This window comes from Drosophila teissieri, chromosome 3R, assembly GCF_016746235.2.
Source record: "Drosophila teissieri strain GT53w chromosome 3R, Prin_Dtei_1.1, whole genome shotgun sequence".
Classification (NCBI taxonomy): domain Eukaryota; kingdom Metazoa; phylum Arthropoda; class Insecta; order Diptera; family Drosophilidae; genus Drosophila; species Drosophila teissieri.
Window position 1 is genome coordinate 31724306 of NC_053032.1, and position 23120 is coordinate 31747425.

The 23120-nt window shown below is 46.6% G+C and overlaps 1 protein-coding gene across 4 annotated transcripts; it reads left to right on the forward strand.

The window, feature by feature from the left end:
* The first annotated feature begins 893 nt into the window (after window positions 1-893).
* LOC122622262 (protein tramtrack, beta isoform) lies at window positions 894-23114 on the forward strand. Of its 4 annotated transcripts, XM_043800585.1 has the most exons (6): window positions 894-1096; window positions 1196-1480; window positions 14700-15024; window positions 15214-15846; window positions 15966-16053; window positions 20624-23114. In XM_043800585.1, exons 3-6 carry the CDS (start codon window positions 14881-14883, stop codon window positions 22198-22200), a joined length of 2442 nt encoding a protein of 813 aa, XP_043656520.1. In that variant the 5' UTR covers window positions 894-1096; window positions 1196-1480; window positions 14700-14880; the 3' UTR covers window positions 22201-23114. The 4 variants fall into 4 exon arrangements, with proteins under 4 accessions (XP_043656520.1, XP_043656523.1, XP_043656521.1 ...); XM_043800588.1 differs by lacking the exon at window positions 20624-23114 and adding an exon at window positions 17238-20464 and having other exon boundaries at window positions 915-1480; XM_043800586.1 differs by lacking the exons at window positions 894-1096; window positions 1196-1480 and adding an exon at window positions 12513-12834.
* Window positions 23115-23120: the final 6 nt, after the last annotated feature.

Genomic DNA, 23120 nt, shown 5'->3' on the forward strand with positions numbered 1-23120 from the left:
CAATTTTCTCAGTGCAGGGCAACCCCAGCAACAATTATTCAACTTAAAGTCGGTGCAGCGGGGAAAACATCGAATCATTTCGGTTTCAGTTAGAAGTGCGCGCGAGCGTTCTGAAAAGGGGGGCGCTGGGGGGCGGGGCAGGCGATGGGAGGTTGAGCGAATGGGAGAGTCGAGCATACGAGGCACGCTTTTCCGATCAAACCAGTTTGTCGTAATAGCTGGCATTTGGAATTAGTTACTGCCGATCTATTGCTGCACTTGGAATGCGCCCAGATAGAAATTCCCGCACCACGCCCCTGGACCGTCGCCCCCCGCCGGCGATCCGCCCCTCTGAATGGAGAGTTGACTATTTTTAGCGGGCAACAGAACTTCATTAAAATACAATCAATTTGCAAGTGCAGTGCGGAGAAAATAACAAACAAACACCAGCCACCCACTCTCTCTTTCTCCCTCCCTCTCTCCCACTCCGGCGGCCCCAAAGAGAGCGGAGAGATGGCATTTATGCTGAGCAGGCACAGGCAGAGAGCTGAAGATGGGACTGAAGAAGAAGAAGACGAAGAAGCCGCTGCGTCGGCAGAATGGAAACGAGGACGACCAAACTGCATTGTTGTCATATTTCGTAATACGCTGATGCAGCAGAGAAGAGAGGGGGGGTGGTGGGCGCAGAGGTGGAGCAGCAGGTCACGGCGGTGAGAGAGAGCGAGAGCGCAGGAGACTTGATTTCAACACCAGCTTATCAGCGGGAGAGCGGAAGAGCGGGAGACGAGAGAGCATAAGGGCAGAGCGCCAACGCAGCGGCGAAATGGAAATGTCAAGTTGGGGCTGCGCTCTCCCTCGCTCTCGCTGCCGGCGGCGACTGCGCTGCGCTCTTAACCATTTGGAGCCCCATTCAAACGTTCGCTTCTTGCCATTCCATTTCGTCCGCTCATCCGTCCACATCCACTTGCGTTTTTTGCGCCCTGCGAGCGGGAGAGCAGCAATGTGAAACGGGAGCACAACAAATACCGCCCACTACCACTACCAATTCCCATATTCCCATATTCCCATATTCCATGCTACTCCCAGCTCAGTTCGTGTCGTGTGATCAAAGCTTTCGGTAAGGCTTCGGCTCGGCTTTGTGTATCCACCTTAGGGGCTCTCTGCGGCGCTCGTTCTGCCTCTCACTCTCTCCCTCTCTCTCGTTTTTGGGGCTCAGCTCAGGGACAACAAATGCGGTAAAATGGCTTCTGCGTCGACGTCGACATCCCTGCCGTTTCAGTTCTGATTGGAGGTTCGTGCGCGGCGTTTCCTCAGCTGATTTCGTTGCCTTTTGCCTTTTCGCAATCCGCTTTCGGCTCCGTGTTCGCCTCGGTTGCCAATTACGTGTAACCAACAACAACAGAAGAAACAGAAACAACAACAACAAGTGCTCTCGAGTGTTGCAAGCCTTCTTCCGCCGAAGAAACCGCAAAACGGATTACCAAGAATCTACGTAGAATTGGTAAGTGGTGAAATTATCCACGAAATTGTCTTCGAAAAAGGTCAAAGCATCAAGTGCTTAAATATAAAGTACATGTTTGGGTATTTCTATTCCTATTTCAATCTCTTGAATCTCAGATAAGGATTTTATTGATTCAGATTCAAAAAGTTCCTAAGCTTACGAGTGCTGGGTAAAACTAACTTATGTTTCTGGAGTCCCTACTGATTAGCTTCTGATTATTTTAATTCAGATTTCACTTAAGTAAGTGAATTTGTTTGTTTTGGGATACCTTAAATAGGTCATCGTAGGAGTCGAAAAGAATTGATGACTAAATCGGCAACCGAAAGTTAAAGCGATCTAAGCTACACAAGGGTCGTCTTGGGAAGCTACTATAGGAGAGTCTTAAAAGCCTCGCAGATACATTTTCTTCTAACAATCTCCCGCTCACACGCTCAGTACATACACCAACACACGCAGAGTCTACGCCTATTGGAAAGACGCTTTTGTATCCAACTTGCACAGATAGTGGTACAGATACAGATACAACTGCACACAAGCCGTATACGGCACATGGGGAGTAATGCCGCCACACTAGATACCAGATACTAGATACATAGATACGTCCGCCGCTTATTTGTCGGTCGTGCTTCAGTGATCTCTGTCATTTGCAGTTGCCCATTTCCTTTTTTATCCCCCACTTCCACATCCAGTCATCGTTCGCCCGGCGCACCCCTTTTGATCAGTCTTCCAGTTCCAGTGCCTTCTGGTGGCTTCCAGTGACTGCAATACATGCGGTGGCCTCAGTGATTTTCTGAATGAACCAATGGAGTGAATGTGTGAATGAGCATGTACGCAACATCTTTGCACTGCACAAATTATTTGGATTCAGTATATTGATTGGGTAATTCGGCTTTAGGTTTATTTGATCACTTGTATTTTCCCAAATATATGTAAATAGGTACATAAATGCATAGCTGCTTTACTATTACTATTCCTGGGAGGACGGAAGCCTGACAACCCTGGCCAAGGGGCAACTCTGCACTTGCACCTGTGCGCGACTCCAAGCCACAAAGACAATTATGCAAATCGAGATCACAGCCCAAAACCCAATCTCCATCTCCGATCAGCATTTGGCTTTGTTTGTTGTGCTTATTTGTTACTTCTGTCGTTGTTTTTAATTCGCTAACCCACTTCACACAGTGGCAGCAACAACAAAAATCATGAATTATTATTTTGTATTGGGGCGAAAAGGAAACGAATGCCCAGTCTCTGATCACACATAAATTTTGCGGTTGTTTTGTTAATGAAACGACAAGAGCAGCGCTATTGCTCTCTTTACTATACATTTCCCGCTCTCCGCGAAAGCTTTTCTGTTTGTTTGCCCACACACAAACACACTGGTGAGCACCTTGCGCTCACTTCAAATTATGCTCGAATTATAACTGTTGTTTAGCCGGCGATCGAAACGGTTAAAGCAGCAATGAAAGAGGGAAAAGAGAAAGAGGATGACATGACTAACAGCGCCAAAGCGATCTAAGCATGTGCATTGTTGTTGGTGCTGGTAGAAACCCAGAAAGAGTCGAAACAGTAAACGTCCAAGTGGCGTATACGCAATATCGGTGGGGGGATGGGAAAAGCATAAGCTCTCCTATCTATTCTTCTCTCAGTCTTCCTTCCTGTGTAAATACACAGGGCGAAAAATATTAGCCTTGCACTACTAAAGTGAAGTCATAGTAGTCAACGCCATATGTTCCGAATAATAATTATTGGGCGAAATGTACCAACTTTTTCCGGTGCATTGGCTTAGTGCGCGTGACTCTTTCACAAATTCTACTTAAATGTATCTGCCATTTTGCGTCAATTTTCTGCCCCTTTTTCGTATTCAAAAATTCTTCGGAACCAAATTTACACAATACATTCCTTGATTATTGTTATTTAAAATGATTTTATATTTATTTATTTCATTCGCAAGTGCCAGCTGCCATGCTAAGTAAATGTCTGTTGTGCGCCGTGTGTATTCATGTGGTTCTTATATCTTTTGATCCATACGATACTCCTTTTCATATTCGGGGCTTGTGGCGTTAAATGAAATTTTTGTTGAATGCATTTCTGATTTGTATCACCTTTTGCGGAGAACGCCAGGTATTTCGCTTTCGGGTATCTGCTGCTCCGATTGCCCATCCTGATAGTACACAAGTCGCGCGTGTAGCCCATATATCTCCTTTTTTAATTAGCAATCTGCACAAAAACTCCGACTACTGCAAAAACCTAAATTCAAAAGTGGAACACAAACAAAAACCGCTCAGAAGTCAGCAAAAAAATGAGGAATCAACGAAAAATACAAGAAACAGAAAAGGTCAGTGACCAAAATATGTTTTGTAACTCAGGCAGAAATCTTCGCGAAAAGAGAATGGGCCAAAAAAAGCTAAGCAAAAGATGGAAACCAGCAGGCAGTGGTAACCCTTTGGACTCCGGATATAGTTACCGTTGTCCAAAGATCAAAGATCATACACTACATGCATTTTATATTACAAATTTACAAGAATATTATCCAAATAAAACATAATTTAACTTGAGGAGAGATCTAAGGACTTCTGGAAATTTTCCGACCCCAAACACGTGGATAGGCTTATTTCACAATTTCCGCCTGCTTGCTGAAATTAAATATTTTTTTACCGTTTTAAGCCTTTTGCAGGCCTTACAAACATACATACGCATGCACTTTAATTCAATTAACGACGTCGACGTCGCTGCCGCTGCCACTGCCGCTGCCGGCGCAGCTCAATGTCCGCGTCAAGTATACGCCCTGTGGTGCCTGAAAAACTGAAGAGCTGATGTGTTCATCTGCCAGCCGTTTCCTATTTTGCATTCTTCGCCGAACGGCCAGCGCAAAAGCGAATTTCAAAAAGGAGAGCGGATGGCCGGCCAGGCATTCGACTTAAGGCTGCGGCGAACTTATAGTACGCCGATGTGTTTGTGCGGAAAAAGGCAACATCAGCGAAAAGAAATAAACACACAGAAGTAGACAGCACACTACGAAATGCAAATGAAATGTAATTGAAAGCAGCGCTGCCGACGCCTCTGCTACCCTTAAGCTTTGCCAGGGGACGTTGTCCGTTCCGTTCCGTTTGTCCGTTTGTGGGACAACCGGAGGTTGGGGACAAAGGTTGGGGCACAGTGGAGCTGTGATTGCATTCCCCATTACCCTTTCTGTTTTCATAAGTGGAATAACAATCAATCCCTATAGTCCTAGCTTGGAAAATATATTTCACTGCCAGTCCTTAATGTAATTCCGATGAAATTTCATGTTGAGCTCAGCACTGAAATGTATTATAACTATTATGCAGTCAGTCGACAATCCTTTTTACCCAAAATCATCGCATGTGCCCCACTGTAGCGCTCGCAGGGAAGCAAAGAGCACATGACAATAAGAAAAAAGCTGTGTGTATATTTTAATCCTCTCAAAGAGGATTTTTCGATTGCGGCCGCCGCTGCTGGGGCCATTTGCACACGACACCAGCAGCGCGCTTCCCAGGGCGAGGGAATGGGGCTGGGGCGGGGTGTGTGGGTGGTGGGAGGAGAAGGAGAAGGAGGAGAGGCACAGGCAAACGGGAAGACAGAAAGCGAGAAGCGGGCAGAGATGTTTTCCTCGTAGCCTCCAAGGAGCGCAGACGAGGAAAGTCACCTCTAAAAGCAAGCAGCAAGCGGCACGCAGATATCCCCACAAAACGGCGCAGATACAAGGCACACACAGATAAAAAGCACACACAGATACTCACGCACACGGGCGGACAGTGCGCGATAAGCTTAATTGAGTGCGCAGCGGTGTGGTGGGTGATGGGTGATGGAAGGTGGGCGGAGGCGCAAGGGGCGCAGGAGGAGGTGGAAGTGGAGACCATGGGGATGACACTCGCACACACACCACACTATCGACGCACGCACACACTCGCACACACGGCAGGAGAGCAAGGAGAACGCTATAAAAAATATAAAAAATTAAAAAGTGAAATATACGACGACGCCGACCGCGATAGCGACAGCGCCTTGGGGCAGAGGCCCACGAAACGCACGAGGAGAAAGCAGCACACTGCGTGCTTTTTCTGGGCATACCCCTTAGTCAACATCCTAGAAGGGGGATATGAGCACACTAGCCAGCGACGTCAAGGGTGCGGTCTTTATAATTCAAATCACTTATCTGAGATTGTTGCCTTAAAAACGGTCTATGGCTTAAAATAATACTTTATTAATTCGTTGTATATAAATAATAGCTCAAGTTTCTTATCGCACATCCTAACAGTAATGGGCATAGCCCAGATGACTCCCCACTTACGTATTTACTGTTCTGTTGCTTCGGCCTTTGTGTATCGCTTCCTTTGTTTGTTGCTTTTTGCCCAGCCGATCAAGGCGATTTCAAACGTACGATCCTCGGGATCGCCCCCTTCTAGGCCCTGCCTTCCTCTCCGTTCCCCACTTGAGTGGCTCATTTAGCTTTTTGATTCGATGGGGGCGGGGGGCCTTCGAGGGGATATCGCCGCATGGCCGGCTGCAGCTGTTTTTCAAAAGTTTCGTCAGAGGATCGCTGGCTGGATCCCACAACTGGGTCGTTTATAAATATACGCAGCGAGTTTTCTAGTTGCGAGTTTTCTACCAGCGACGGCAGGAAGAACGCCCCATGCCACCAGCATTTGGGGCGTAAATCAACCAAAAAGTTGAGTTTTCGATGCCACACCGAAGGAGGCATCTGATTTGATTTCACTTAAGTTTTCCCCGCGGAGAAAGCCCCAAACAAACACATGGGCCTGTGTGATTCGTTGCTCTCGAAGAATGCCGGCATTCTTCTTTCGATTCTCTCTTCTTCGCCGCTGTTATCGCAGCAGAGCGAAGAAAGCTTTCTCAGCGGCCATGAGGCCGAAATTGTGGCAGCTCCTAGAAAAGGGCAGTCAATCAGGCATGAATCATGGGGGACAAGGTCTCTGGAGCTGCTGCCTTTATCTGGCGTGTCCCAACGGACAAAGTACATGCATGTGTACACACTGCTATCGTGGAGGTACTTCCTTCGTCCGTCTTATCAGCGCAACGCGGTTAAGACAACTACAAACATACGCTACATACGCACAGCACGCGAGCTGATGAAGTGGCGTTCTCCAGAATCGGTGGGAATCGCAGGAAATCGCGGACAAGCCTGTTCTGGGACCTTTATCGCCTATCCCTCAGTTTCCTAAAATTAATCATACTAACACTGGAGTCATCCTTCCAACACCAACATTCAAAGTACTGTTTTTCGCAATTATCAGCGACTTTTGAGGGTTTCTGGTGGTTTGGTGATGTGGTGACCATGTGGAGAGCGCTGGTGGATCGTCGTCGAGTGGCCAACCAAGTGTGTCAGTGCGAGTGCCGAGTGGTGAGTGCTGAATGCTGAGTGCTGAGCTGCGGAACTTTCCCCGTCCGGCGGTGACCCGCATTTCGAATGTCTAAATTAAGGACACCGCCATAAAAAGCTCTGCGAACGCGAGGGCAAATGACTGTGTGGGTCGAGGCGTGAAGCGTTCGCAGCAAACCAAAAACGCAGGCATAGATCAATAATGCTGACAGCCAGGGGCTCTGGGGGAGTGGTTACTCAGGGAGGGGGGAGTGTTGCAAGACCGTCGAGGAGAGACGCCCTTCTATGGCGCTGCTGTGAGCGACTGCATTTTCGCCTGACAAATGACAGCCGAAAACGATTTGGTAATCCACGGCCCAAACAAGTCGCCTATTGGTGGTTTAGGCTTTTCGAGAAAAATAAAATAATGTACAGAGAGGCAAATACTGAGTGCGCAGAGAAACACTAAAATGCCTGAGCCACATGCTGAGCTGATGCCGTCTAGTAACTCATATGTAGATAAACAATAAAGTTTTGGATAAAAAACCAGTAACTTTTTCCAATTCGGAAATAAATCAATATCCCTCTAACGATGGCCACAAATCAGTCATTGGAAGTCGCCGTTTCCCAGCTTCCAGATCCCGCCGATCGACAGGGTGAGCTCACCCGACCGAGGGCAACTAGTTTTTCCCCGTCCTCCCCCAAAAACCAGCCCCATCCCTTCCCTTCCGCTGCCCCTCCCCCGGCACCCGGGTCCCCAAACTCATTCCATTTCATTTCATAGTTGACTAGCCGAAGAGCAGAGCGGTTCTTTGTTGTTTTCGTTGGCGTTCACTCCTCCGCAAATGTTTGCCTTATACGAGTATGATTGGAACCAGTACAGATATACACACGTCCACATATCGGATGTGTTACAGACATGTGGTTATGTATCTTTGGGGACATGCTGTTGTTTTTGCTATTACACGCACGATGGGGCAAACAGACTTTCGGTTCCATTTTTCCTACCATAATTGTAGTTTTCTATAGAAAATATACTCCAATACTTACTCCTGTTGAAGCGGACCTAATATTAAAGTATTCCATTGTTAAAAGCTCTCGAAATCTGGAAAGAGGAACTTTACTTAATCACCTTAATTTAAGGCAACCTATAAAATGCAAAATCGCCGGCCAAAATCAGGTTTTAAGAAATACATTAAAGTAAACAAATGTATTTTCGAAATGTCAATAAATAAGTTTACGTAGCTATCGATCTATTGCTACTTTGATGAAGATAACGGAGTGGATCGATATATAATGCGTTGACCATCATTCTCTAGATTCTCTAGACATTTTTGCATAGTATTTATATTACACACATACTGACGGGTAAAAAGGCTTAAAAACTGAAATGTGAATTAATTGCAATTCTTATGGCTGTCATAAATTGCGATAAAAAATCTCGAATGATCTCCATGGTGCTTCGCGGGGATTCCTCTATGGCGTGTCTATTATTAAATTTCTCTATGAATGAAATTATACACATACAATGTACATTCACATGTATGTATTTACATCCCAGTACGTTGGTGGGTGGGTGAGTGTGCGAGTGTGTGTTGAAACCTCGGTTACACTTGAATGACAGTTTTGAAACCCATGGGGGAGACTTGGTCCGAAAGCCAGAGTCCTACGGTGCGAGTGTTGGTGTGGCATTGACAACGGCCCCTCGAAAGCCCCTTCTCTTGGGGGGCTTACGTGCTTGGCTGCTAACCTTTTTCCAGTTTGCGTTTTCATTTTTTCCGTTTCTGTTTTTGTTATGCTTTAAGCCAAGCTTTTTCTTTTGGGTGCCTACGTGCAAAGGAATTTTACACTTGGCGAACAAAGGCGCAGAAAGCGCTAGAAACCGCCGCAGCTACAAAAACAACAAAAACAACAACGGGACTTTATGACAGCGACAGCCAAGCGTCGTCGCTAGAAAACGAAGCGGGGAGAATCGCTGGGAAGAGCGAAGACGGTGCGCAAAGACCGAAGAGCGAAGACTGGGGGAGCAAGGGGGCAGGGGAGCAGGGGAGCAGGGGAGCAGGAGAGTTATGAATGTAACCAAAGTACAAAAAGCCGAGCTTCCAGCGGCGACAATTTGTAAGCCAAGAAGGAGTGGTGAGGAGGGGGGTGGGGAGCGGCATTAGAAGAATCACACACTGGAAATAATCAGAGTAATCTATGTACTGCAAAGAAATGTCAAAAAGTGGGACAATGAACAAAATACAATTTTATATTTCAAAATTAAATTAATTAAATTCTGACGAAATGCTGACCTAGAACCCCGTTTTTCTCTGTGCAGAAGGAGGGACTTGGGAGGTTTTAGGCTCCAGACGCGGCGATCGGCGGCAGGAAGGCGTCAAAGCAGGAGGGTCGTTGGGCGGGGGGGCAAGGGGAACAGGCGGTCGGCACATGTGTTTGGTGCCAACCTGCGATACCTGTTCCGCCGTTGGCGTCGACGGAACACCAGAATCCGGCCACATAGCCAGCAGCCAGCAGCTAGCAGCTAGCAGCAGTTACTCAGTTAGTCAGTCATCAACACAGATACGCTGGCACCACTACCCACACGCCTTAGCGTTAGGAGAGCTAATGTGCCTCTCTTTCTCTCTCTGGGCCAACTCAGTGGCTTTTGCTGTTTACACGGCACAAATAGCGCTAGAGGAAACCAAAAAAACCAAAGGCCCCTTCGGTCTTGCATCCCCCTCGATCTCACGCACTTTGTTGCCAGAGGGTGGGGCAGGGTGAGGGGGATGGCGATGGCGAGGGGAGTGGGAGGGGAGTGGGAGGGGGAGCACACACGCATGTAGAAATCACAGGCTCTGGTGGTTTTCGGTTGACTCGGCGGCGGCTCAGTGTGCTGGATTTTCACATAGTTCGACATGCTGCGGGGGCGACTGTTGCGATTGTGTGTGGGCCACATGTGCCAAGTGTCACGCACACACACACTTGCACACTATAGATATATAGAAGGTCCCCCGCCAGACGAGACTCCGACCACAGCAACAGCCCCAGAGCCAACAGCTAGAGCCAGCAACCCACTTGGAGCCGAAGATATTGGGTAACAATTGGCAACCTCCGAGGCCCAAAGGGTCTATAACGCCCATAAATAAACAGGTTCATTAAGAGCTAGACAATCGAAAACCTTGTGCCGCGAGAGACTCAGCATGATGGTCGCGGATAAAGAGCTGCTGCTCTGAATGTCAAAAGATATTCATTTCTATTATTTGAATTTCTCCATATGATTATAGTAGTCTGATATCTTCTCGATATCCTCCTATTTCTCATATCACGAGGACTCAAGACCCTTAGTCGTGATAATTTGGGAGTCAAGGAAAGGCTTCAAATTGTTATCCAAGGACCTTCCAAGGAAGAATATCATATAAAAACCAAGCTGTCATGGGATATGCGAGGTACCAGATCTCAAACCCCTCACTGGCTGTGGAAATCCCACATTGGGAAACTCATTCGTTATAATTGCCCGCTGCCCATCCTCACTGCCACATTTCAAACGGGTCTTCCTCCGAGCAATGTACAAATTCCGTTTTCACTCCCAGCCGAATTTGAAATTTCAACATCATCATCGTGGTCTGTGGGAGAAGAAGAGGAAGCATCGTTAATTTGTGAGCCCTGTCACCGATTATACTTCCAACCTCCGCTCTCGCACACACACACACACACACACACACACACACACATGCATCTACCGCCCCACGGAACTTATTGTTGTAGCTTTTCGCTGATAAAATTCAAGCAGGAGAGCACTCCCCGCTGCCAACTCCCCCCACCGCACCCCCCTTCTGTGGAGTGGGGAGTTGGGAGTGGGGAGAGGAAGTCATGGAGCGTAGATAGAGCGGTTTACACGTATTAGACTAGAGCAGCGACTAAGTAGAACGGCAACAACAATGGCAAAGGCGCAGCCCCACTGCACAGGGAAAAAAGGTGCGCAGTGAGGATCAACCTGATCGCATATCTATATGTATATGAATGATTTCTATATATTCAAAAGAAGTTGCAATGTCCTAAATAATTTAATGATGTATTCTATATTCTAAGCTGATGTGATCCGATGGGATGCAGGTTCCGAAAGTAACTAAGTAACTGCGCCCCAATGGCCTTTGATCCTATTTCTCACCGTGCAGCCATGCCCATACAATGGACCCATAGACCCGAGAGTCGGAGTCAGAGTCAGAGTTCCAATCCCAGGCAAAGCTCCACAAAAGCCACTCAAAAGTAGAAAAAACTACACAGTCTGAAAAAATGAAATAAAAAACACCACCAACAACACGCAATAGGGCAAGGCAAACAACAACAGCGGCAGCGGCAGCGGCGGCGGCAGCGACGTCGACTGAGAAACAGCAACAGGAATTTACGATTCAGTGACTACCTTATTGTTGTTGTAGTTGTCTAGCCTGGGTGTGTGTGTGTGTGTGTGAGTGTGCATTTGTTGCTATTTCACCTGGGCTGGGGAGCTCCATCGCTGTGTGTGTCTGTGTGTGTGAGAGCCTATTAGGCGAAACGATCGTTTCCGTTGCAAGGGGCTAAGGGGTGGGGATGTAGCTGTGCTGTGTTGTTGTTGCTGCCGTTACGCCTTCAGCCAGTTAATAATAGACAAAAACAACAACAAAATACCCACCAAGGTGTGTAGGATAAAAACACACGAACAAATTATAAAAGAGCGAGGGAACTGCGCTCAAAGCTCGTTGCTTAGGATCCGATCCCCAGTGGCTGTTGAGTCAATCCACTTGTAGAATTTACAGCCCGCTTACGTAATCCCTCGCCTAAAAAAACATCAGCAAAACGCTCCTGCCAACCAGCACAAAGGCATGCAGTGGAACACCCCTAACTTGAAAAGGGATTGGGAAATAATTAGTTCCAAAGTCACTTACAGATTATAGGCCCTGAAATAAACTTATTAATGTATCTTGATGAATAATTAACTTTTCTTGCGATCCTCATCATATTTTTTCGATTTGTGTTGCATGTTTAACAAATACCTATGTTTAAAAAAAATAGATTCAAAATGCAAGCCTCAGTCTATTTATCTGAGTATCCACTGTACGTCCACCACGCCTTCTTTACTGGCTCTCGCTTTTCCACATGCTTTCCGATATTTCGGAGGCCTGGAAAACCCCAGCAAAGCTGCAGCCCAACCCCAAATGGTTTCCATAAAGAGCCCAGCCCAGAAAGTTGCCCTTACAACAACAAAACCTACAATGCACTTCTACAGCGGCGGGAAAACGCGGGGGATACAACAACTCATCAACTGTTGCACACCCGAAACGTTGCCGTTGTTGTTGTTCTTGTTGTTGTTGTCGGCGGTTTCCTAGCTTTTTTCCAGCGTGTTTTTCTTTTTAACCCCGTTTTGCTGGAAATTAAAAATTCAAAAAGTCAAAGGCGCAAGCAAGAGAGCAAGAGCAGCTCTCTCGCTCTAGTGTTCGGTCTCTCTCATGTTTGGAGACTCGGGGACCAAGCGAAAAGTCTCCACGAACCAACCGCAGCCCTATTGCCTGTTTGTGCGCGTGTGTGTGTGAGCAAGAGCGTTCCTTTCGAGAGAGGAGGATTTGCCGAGTTGTGTGTGTGCACGAAGTAGAAGAAGCAGCGATGGCAGCGACGTCGACCGCGCTGCCTTGGCGCTCGGGAACTTGGAGCCCAGTTGCCGATCGGATCGCCAGAGGATCGCCGCTCACTCAGTGTATTGGTGTCAAGCAAGACGGACGAAAAATTGCCGACGACGCGCCGCTGCCAGAAAGAGAGTTTCTTCCGCTCCGCTCACGCGCGCCCCCACTCTCTATATGTTTCTTGCTCTCGCGCCGAGTTGTGAAAATTTCCACAAGTTAAAATTAAATGAAAAAAGTGCAAAGGAAGCAGGCGAAAGAAATAGCGAATAGTAATTTCGGTTTAACAACTGCGGGCAGTGCACTAGTAACCCTTTAAATGTGATTAACAAGTGGAGAAACTTATGAGTGTATTCAAAAAATAAGTTCAAACTTCTAACAAGGTGCTTATAATGTTTTTTTAACATATATAGTGATAGATTTCTAAGAACAGAAATTCAAACTTAAGAAATAATCTGCAAACTTCCATATACATATAGTAGTATATGTGTTCGTATACAAAGCAGTGACGAGGAGCGAAAATGGAAGGCTGTATAGTTATTTAGGACCTTGTACATGCGATATCTGCGATATAATCCCCCCAGCCGAAGAAACCGCCCTTTCTCGCTCGCTCAGTATCTCCGTCTCCTTTTGAAGGCGTACACGTACCCAAAGGGGGTGTAAAACAGAGCGTATGTGTGCGTGTCCCCTGTAAAGTGATCTCCTCTCCGCAGGCAACCGCCCACCCCTAAAACATCCGCTCTTATCAGGCGCAGTGTGCGTGCGTGTATGTGTGTACGCGCGCCTGTGGACGGGGGGTGAGTGAGCAGCGAATGTCGGCAGCGCAGTCGGCTTCCTGCGTCGAGGACTTTGACTTATTCAGTCTCTCGCTAGTCTTTCCCGAGTGAGGACGTGTCAACTGGAATTGATCCTCTCTCCTGAACTCGCTCTTACTTTATTTCACACCAACGGTAAACGAAATAATAAAAACTCAGCAACTTGTGGCAGAAAAACAATACAATTCCATTTGAAAGCCAGCCATTAGTGAGAAATACACTTACATATTTGTGCGATCGCGCAGGCGAAAAAAGCTTTTCCCGCTAAGCTTTTCTAGTAACTGTTTGGCGGTGCCAGTGTGTGTTTGTGTGCGTGCTGATCTCTCCCGCTCTCTCCCCACATTGAATGGTTTCTCAATTGATTTGAACAAGTGCATAAAAACAATAACAATTGCAAACAAACGAAGAGTGCAAAGCATAGACAGCAAAATAGAAGCGTGGAAAACATAAAGCAAACTAAAGAAACCACATTCATGTGCATGTGTGCCAGGAAGACGACATGGGAATTTCGTGGGCGAGTGGGAATGATTTTCAATTAAGTGTACAAAGCAACTGAAACTGCTGCGGCGATAAGATAAGAACGCCAGCGGCAAATATTTAGCAAGTGGAGGAAGCAAGAGGAAGCGTGGTTTCAAGACAAGGATTTTTTTTGTTGGAATTGCGATCGCCGAAAGTGAGATAACGGGGACTCGAAAAAACGTGCCACGAATATTCCATTTTCGTGACTTTCCTCTGATGGAATTAAGGCTAGTGCGTGTGTGTGTGTGTTTGTGTCGTGTTCGTTCCAGTTTCCAGTTGGCAGGCCTGTAAAGTTTTCCAGTCAGCCTGTTCCATTTGTTGCTCTCCTAATTCCACACCCTTTGGCAAGTTTCCAAGTCATTCACGCTGTTGCTGTCATTCCAGTCGCGGGCTCTCTTTCCCACACGCATACACGCATGTACGCACACAGCCGTTGCAGTGCTTGTGGCGTGGCTTTGTTGTTGCTGCTCTTGCCTGCCTGCCTGCCCATTTGAAACACATTTGAAATTTCCTCATTTACTTTTCCTCATCGGGGCCTGCATAATGTGCTCGTCTCTGACCCTTTGGGGTCGACTCTTAAATTAAACTCAATTGGAAGTCGGCAGCGCGCCAGCAGAGCATTTTCCAGCTGCAGGACTCTACGCGGTTTGCGTTTGGAGAAGGCGAATGTACAGTGGAGCTTGGGTAGATCGCATATCATGACGAGATCTAGAATTTCTTTAACTTGGATACTTTGCCCCCTCGTTTTCAAACCACAGTTCTTTTATTTAATTTTATTTCTCTGAAAGTATGAAACAGAAAATGCTTCTAAACTGAATATCCAAACCAAATAGTTAACTTACAATATAGTTTTATGCATAAAGGCCCACTTACTGAAATCCTAGAACTAACCTTTGGATTTCCCTTGATTGCAGCACGCTCTGGAATATATGTTTTAGCAGCTGTCAGGCCCCAAGGAGTAAGAATCCCAGCCCAGGACAACGAAAGGACCTTTGATGCACGCAGGGCTCCCAAACCGCCCCACTTGCATGAGGACATAGACCGCGATCACACACTCACTCGCACATCGCTTAGTGACGCAACCACAGCCTCCCAATGAAGATGGCATCTCAACGCTTCTGCCTGCGGTGGAACAACCACCAGAGCAACCTCCTGTCCGTCTTCGACCAGCTGTTGCACGCAGAAACCTTCACAGATGTGACGCTGGCCGTCGAGGGGCAATACCTGAAGGCACACAAGGTGGGTGGTTAAAACTGTGTAATTAATAATGATCAAAATCAGAAAAAGACCGTCAATTTAGACTCTTCAAATTAATTTCATTTGTAACAAATAGAATCTTAAATTTTCATAAAGCAATGTAGTTTTGAGGATAAGAACATTTTTAGTTTACATTTCGTCACTTTAACTAAGCTAATTGATTCTCCACAGATGGTGCTATCCGCCTGCAGTCCCTACTTCAATGCGCTCTTTGTAAATCATCCGGAAAAGCACCCGATTGTCATACTTAAGGATGTGCCCTACTCGGACATGAAGTCGTTGCTAGACTTCATGTACAGGGGCGAGGTCTCAGTGGACCAGGAGCGACTCACTGCATTCCTGCGCGTGGCCGAGAGCCTGCGCATCAAGGGCCTCACCGAGGTCAACGACGACAAGCCCTCGCCGGCAGCAGCAGCTACAGGAGCGGGCGCGGCGGGCTCTGAGAGCACACCCACTCCTCCCCAGCTGCAGCGCATCCAGCCGTATCTGGTGCCCCAGCGAAATCGCTCGCAGGCCGGCGGTCTGCTGGCCAGTGCCGCCAACGCCGGAAACACGCCCACCCTGCCGGTGCAGCCATCGCTGCTCAGCTCGGCCCTGATGCCTAAGCGAAAGAGGGGCAGACCACGGAAGCTATCTGGCAGCTCGAATGGCACGGGGAACGACTACGACGACTTCGATCGCGAGAACATGATGAACGACTCCTCCGATCTAGGCAACGGCAAACTGGGCAACGAGTCCTACTCCGGCAATGACGATGGCTCCGACGACAACCAGCCGACTGCGGGACACACGGATGATCTAAATGTAAGTGTGGCAATAATTTCCTAAGAAGCAGCACTGCACTGCAACTTCACTTAAGACAATAAGCGTCCTGCAAAAATATACCTTGTGACTAATTCATTTTCGTTTATTCCCATCCACAGGAAAGTCGCGACTCTCTGCCCTCGAAACGATCAAAGAACTCAAAGGATCACCGCGTAGTGAGCCACCATGAAGACAACAGCACTTCCGGTGAGTCCTCTTTACCAATACATTCCCGCATAGGTAGAGCGATGCATTACCTTCATAGTTGTAAGATCATTTGCCTAGTCCTAAGACAATGCACCATCAACCATTATTAAGTCGACTCTCATGTGCACCCTGCAAAGACATATACCGAAATCCAACTCAATCCAATACAGAGCCAGGCTGAAGTCACATAACCACATTCGACCAATCTCATCTGCGAATATCGGAAAAGCTAAAAGGGATTTTACGCATTTCAAGTAGTAGAAATCTAATAGCAATAACTCGCGTCGGTTTCTCCTCTCCCCCGCTCAGTGAAAAATATACAAGAAAATGTTAAAAATATAAAAGAAAATGTGAGAAAATAATACGAAAATTGTTAAGTGAATTCGCAACGTTCGAGGCATCTTCCGTCCGTCGGCAGGTGAGTGTCCCCAACAACCAGCTAATGCAGTTGATGCCCAAGAAATGCAAATCCACCAGCTGACGAAGAGATTATTGTGAAGTTGAGAATCGGGTTGAGCTCACAGGGATTCATGGCCGACGTGATAAGAATGATCAAGAAATACATACAAGTAGCTAAAAAATTGTCCAAATTTACCGCGCCTCAAAAAGTCAAAAGTAGCAAGATAACTCCAGAAACTGAAACAAATTCGCCACCTCTCATGACCATCACTCACCAGGAAATGCTGATCTCTGTTGTCCATTTCCGATCATCTCCTCGAAACAATGCAAAAATTAACAGAAAAACAACAACAGGAAAATTATCAACTGAAAACTGTCAATAAAAGCAGCAAAAGAAAAACTTTCGAACTCGCAACGCGTTGAAAATGGCTTGAAATCCCTATAGCTTTTCCGATCCGATTTGAAACTCTTTCTCTCACTCGCTCGCGTCATGTGTTTTGCCTTTCTCTCGCATACATCCTGCACACTCAAATCTACACCCATATCATATCATACTATACTATACTTATGCGCCAGATATTTGTAAACTAAAGCTAAAGATTAAGCTTAAAGATTAATATTAATTAATATGAAAAACTCATTTTGAGAGGTTGCTTTGCCAAACTTTAAACTTTGTGTGTCCAATAAATAAGAATAAAAAAAAAAACTTGCAGATAATTGTGGCGTATAAAAGTAGTATTGGCCAGTGAAAGCACAGAGTTAACCTATTTATTTACAATTTTTAGACGGAAACGACAGCGACGGCGAAGGTCTGGACACATCATATATGGAACCCCAACTTATGCTGGACGAATATGACGAGCCCGTAGAGTTCAAGTACAACCCGCTCACCGACAACAGCTCACCCACGCAGGACCAAACGGATGGCAGCCACCTCAACGAGCAGGCGCGCCAACAAGCCTTCCTCATCGCTGCCCAACGGAAACACCAGGCGGATACAGCAGCAGCGGCGGCAGCGGGCGGCGGACTCAAGCTTAATATTATCGGAATGGCGGCTGGTGGGGCGCAGGTGAAAAGCATGGTCAGCATACCCAAACTGACGCCCATTGGCAAGGTCAACGCCGCCTCCACGCCACTGGTCTCGCCTGCCGGCTCCTTTTCCACGGCCTCGGTCAAGCCGCGCGTCCAGAAGCGGCCAAAACTGGCCAAACAGAACGGCGATGTAAAGCCGGCTGTGTTCTCCAGCCAGGAATACCTCGACATTTACAACAGCAACGACGGATTCAAGTTAAAGGCCGCTGGTCTGAGCGGAAGCACGCCGAACCTGAGTGCTGGACTGGGAACTCCCTCCGTGAAGACCAAGCTGAATCTAAGCAGCAACGTGGGCGAGGGCGAGGCGGAGGGCTCAGTGAGGGACTACTGCACCAAAGAGGGCGAGCATACGTACCGCTGCAAAGTCTGCTCCCGCGTCTACACGCACATCAGCAACTTCTGCCGGCACTATGTTACCTCCCACAAGCGAAATGTGAAAGTGTACCCGTGTCCCTTCTGCTTTAAGGAGTTTACGCGCAAGGACAACATGACGGCGCACGTGAAAATCATCCACAAGATCGAAAATCCCTCGACGGCGTTGGCCACCGTGGCGGCAGCGAATTTAGCAGGCCAGCCACTGGGAATTTCGGGTTCCTCGACGCCTCCGCCGCCGGATCTGAGTGGCCAGAACTCAAATCAGTCGCTGCCAGCCACTGGCAATGCGCTATCCACCTCCTCCTCCTCGTCGACGTCCTCGTCCAGCGGATCCCTGGGTCCGATGACGGCCTCCTCAGCACCGCCAGCACCAGCAGCTGCGGCGCAGTAATCTCTAGACACCTCACACCAAGCCCAAAAAAGCACACACTCAAAGAAATAGTGAAGGTTGAGGCACCCGCTAACGATTGGATGAAGCATGTTGCAGCGCCAGGCGCTCGGATTTTTTCGGGATTTTGTTGTTGTTGGGGGGAGGGAAGTTAAAGTAGATTTTTGTTGATTTTGTTTTTAGTTTTTTACTTGGCTTCGATGGAGCTGCAGAAATCTCCAAGCCAGCAGACGTTTTTATGTTGTGCAATTTACCTTTTCAGTTACCATTACAATTACACTTATTTTCTAAAGCCCTTTTCAAAGACCCGATGAGAACACAATGCTAATTTAATCCTACCAACTACCCTTAAGATTTACCATTATTATTTATCCCCGGTCGCCGACCACTTGTCGATCGTTTTTTATTAGCGCGTAGTCAAAGGCCCAAAATCAAGTAGGTTTTGTGGCTGACACATTTCAAACCCATCCATTAGGGGTTGCCTTTTTATTGGACACCAGAGCGGCCTTATATGCGAAGTGTATGAGTGTATCCGGGCAAGAGTTACACTAAAAACCGAAACTAAACCTGCACTTTTAGATAATTAAACTATATATACACACACGGATATGTTATACATAATTATATAAATAATATATATAAACATTGAATGGTATGTCTAGCTGTAGTTCTATTAATTAATTTATCAATATCACTATGTTCGATATGCTAATGTTAATGCTATACAATTATTACAAGCCGAAATCTGAGAAACAGAAACAGGAGCAGGAGAATCAATGTAATGTTAATCATGCGAGAGGGAGCGCTGATCTACCTTGTTGCCTTCAAATGAAGCTAGTTAAAAGTTAATCCCGGGTCTGGGTCAAGGTCGTTGGGCCCCCAGCACCCGTCCACACCCCTCAACACACCCTCAAAACACCCCGCTCACCCACACCGTTCCCCCCCGTAACATCCGAAACCCGGCGAAAGATTGAAAATGTTTCGCCGGGCTCGTCGATAAAGTGTAACTACAGATAGTAACAGCAACCATAGTTGTAATGATAACGCTAATATTAATGAGCATAAAGTAAACCTAATTTATCTATCAAACGATTTATGTTGTATATCGGAGGCTTAAATTATCGCCAAAGAAAATGAAAATCAAAAACAAAACAAAACAAAAAGGAAACAAAACAAAACAAAAAGCAGTTGAAATCCAACAGTAGCAACACAGAGCAGTCGCAGCAGACCACAGAAAACAGAGTGTAAAATTGCAAGATATTGTTGTTAATGCGAAACGATCTCCAAACAAAATAAAGAACTTGAAAAGTAGACAACACGTAATTCCTCAGTCAAGTAAAACGTTCAAATTTGTTGCAATTCGAGAACTAAGAGACATGAGAAACATTCAAAAAATTATTATAATAATAGCTGCAAACAACTGACAGAAACAGAAACAGAAAACAAATTGAAACAAAATTAAGCGCAATCAAATAATAAACAAGCTGCGTACGCTAACTTATTAAATAATTTTGTTTTTAATTCTTTATTTAGTGGTAGCTAGTGCAATTTAGTTAGTAAGCCGCCGTCTCCCAAACACAGACTAACATCAAATATCGCAAATATATATTTCCACCCAAAACGATCCAATCTTCCAAACTTCTCTTTTGGCGTTAATTTTAAACAATCAATCAAACAGGTCATGCATATTTATTTGTATGTGTATTGTTTGTACTATATTTTACTGTATTTTTAGTCTACTTTTTTATATGAATATATATTTACATATATTTTTGCATTCAACAACTATAAACCTTCAGCAATTTTCTCGCTTTCAAACAAAAATGTCCAAACTCGAAACCTGAACGAGGAATATAGCTACATACATATAGAGTCATGCTTTGATGCCCAAAGAAAATGAAAGATAAGAATGAGAGAATCGTAATGCAAGGCAAAACTTCCATGTGAAAATGAGAAAATTGTCTGGAAATTGTTGGTAAACATGGTTTCCGTTTAAATTAGCTAATTACGAAACACACACTTTACGATATATCATACGATACGTTAAACATAATTACTAAATAGTGAATCACACGCAATATTAATCAAGCAGATCATTTATATTATCGTTTAAAACTGACCAACAGAAGAAAAATAAAATACACAATGCAAAAAACACTCGAAACAAAATCAGTTCTGAAACACAAAATTGATTGTTTTAATTCAATTTTTGGGATCTGGGAAATTCCGCCCAAGGAATTGTGTTTATTGGGTCCGGACTAAATAATACTATAAACTAACAAAATAACTCATATACATGAAACATCTTAATTGCAGTTACTCCAACCAAGGCCACTCCAGAGCTCTCCCAGCGGCTCTTCGGCTCCTCTTCGACGACCATCTCAGCAGCGGCTTCAGGCGGCGGTGGTACTTCCCTTTCGGAACCCATCTCACTGCTGGAGATCAGCGATGAGCGGGACTCCGCTCCGGTTCACCTGCCCACTATTTTGGGCCTGAAGATACGCGCCGTCAACACCACAACGCCCACGCAGCAAGGATCTCCTCAGACGCCCACGAAGTCCAAGCCGAAGATGAAGCAGGTGGCGGGAGGCAATAACAGCAACTCGCTGCTCAAGCAGCAGCTGCGAGGTGGAGCCAAGGATCCCGAGGTGCCCGCCGCCCCCAGGCTCACGGTGGCAGTGGCGCCCAATGTCGCCGTAAATGTCGAGGATCAGTCCAAGGAGATCCCGAAGAAGAACCAGGACGAGGTCAACGCCTGCCTTGGTCTGCACTCGCTGGCCAATGCCGCCGAGCAGCAGGCCGCTCAGGTGGCCAGCAGTGGGAGCCTGCACCACCAGCTTTTGCTCCACATGGCGGCAAACAACTCCATGCTGAACACCACCGACTACTACCAACAGCAGCAGCAGGAATCTCCCTCGAGTGCTGGCCAGTTCATGGATGACGACATGGACCTGCTGTCCGTGAATGAGCAACAGGACAAGAGCGATGAGCCCGATCATGAAATGGTAACCCTGGCTGACGAGAACGCTGGTTTGCCTGGCTATCAGGGTCACGAAGCGGAAGCCACACCTGCGCAGGAAGGTTCGCCTGCTCCGGAGACACCAACGGCACCACCACCCACACCTAGAAGTGGAAAGAAGGGCGCCAAGCGACCCATTCAGCGGCGGAGAGTTCGGCGTAAGGCGCAGTCGACGCTGGATGACCAAGCGGAACACCTGACGGAGATGTCCGTGCGGGGGCTGGACCTCTTCCGGTATGCGAGTGTCGTGGAGGGCGTCTACCGCTGCACCGAGTGCGCCAAGGAGAACATGCAGAAGACATTCAAGAACAAGTACAGCTTCCAGCGACACGCCTTTCTCTACCACGAGGGCAAGCATCGCAAGGTGTTCCCCTGCCCCGTGTGCTCCAAAGAGTTCTCGCGACCAGACAAAATGAAGAACCACCTCAAGATGACCCACGAGAACTTTACGCCGCCGAAGGACATCGGAGCCTTCAGCCCCCTAAAGTACTTGATCAGTGCAGCGGCTGCAGGGGACATGCATGCTACGATCTATCAGCAGCAGCAAGACCATTACCATCGGCAGTTGGCCGAGCAGCTGGAGCAGCAAAACGCCTCCTTTGACAGCCGGGACAGTTCGCTTATCCTGCCTGACGTGAAGATGGAGCATGCGGAAGACCAGGATGCGGATCAGGAGGCGGAACTGAGCGATGGTGGCTACGATGCCTCCAACCCGGCAGCAGCTGCAGCCGCCATGCTGAGCCTCCAACAAGATGTAATCATCAAGGATGAGATACAGATCTCCCCGTCGCCCTCGCCCACCCCGCCCGCCTCCTGCGCTGTGGCGGAGGGCAAATCCTTGGCTTTGGCCTCCACCGCACAAACTGCAACGTAAAGACTTTAAAGGACTTTGAAGAGTTGCGGAAGGACTACGAACGCACAACAACGTTTTACCTTAAGCAGCGAGCTCTGAACTCTGAACTGTAGAATACTTCATAGCAACATAAGCAACATAGCAATCGTGGCACTCAAACACAACACCAGACTCAAAACGATTTTTAGTTAAATGCTGTAGTCTAGTTAATGTAAACCCGTAAGCAATATTATTTCTAACACTTGCTCCGTCCAGAACGCCTCTTTTTTAAGCAAAACTAGTGTGTAATTTTACCTAGGCTAGGAAATAAGTTTTGCCCAACCAAGCAACGCACACAGTTCAGTGAACTTTAATGACTTTCGGCTTTAGTTATAAACAATTCGACTGGCCGCTTACTGGATCCGCATGCGATCCGTAAGGCAAGCAACTTTAGAACTTTTCATTTCTCTTTGTGATTTTGTTGAACCTTTTTATATAGACCTTTGTTTTTTTATTTTTTGTTGTACATAGCTATATTTTGTTTAATACTCAAAGTCCGTAGTATAATTTTGTTCATTTCCTTGGCAACAAGTTGGAATCAAATGTATTGGCTAATTGTGCAATCTTCAAAACGAGTTGGTGGCCTCTGAGGAACCCGACAGCGCGGTTCTGCGGCCCCACGAAATGTTGTAAACTTAATTAACTACTAAGGCCACTTAACTAGGATATAGGCGTAGTCATAAGGCATTGGATCAATGTTCCAACGTATAACAAAACGGACTTCCAGTGAAGAAATCAACTGATATTTATACGGAATCCCAATCTGGTATTATGTATTATGATTCTTACAGTTTACTTAACGCAACAAATACGACTTAAAACTTGTGCGCTCAATCACTAGAAATTATAGTTGCGACTTTAGGATAACTATTCATGGAAAAACCATAAACGAGTTTTAAATA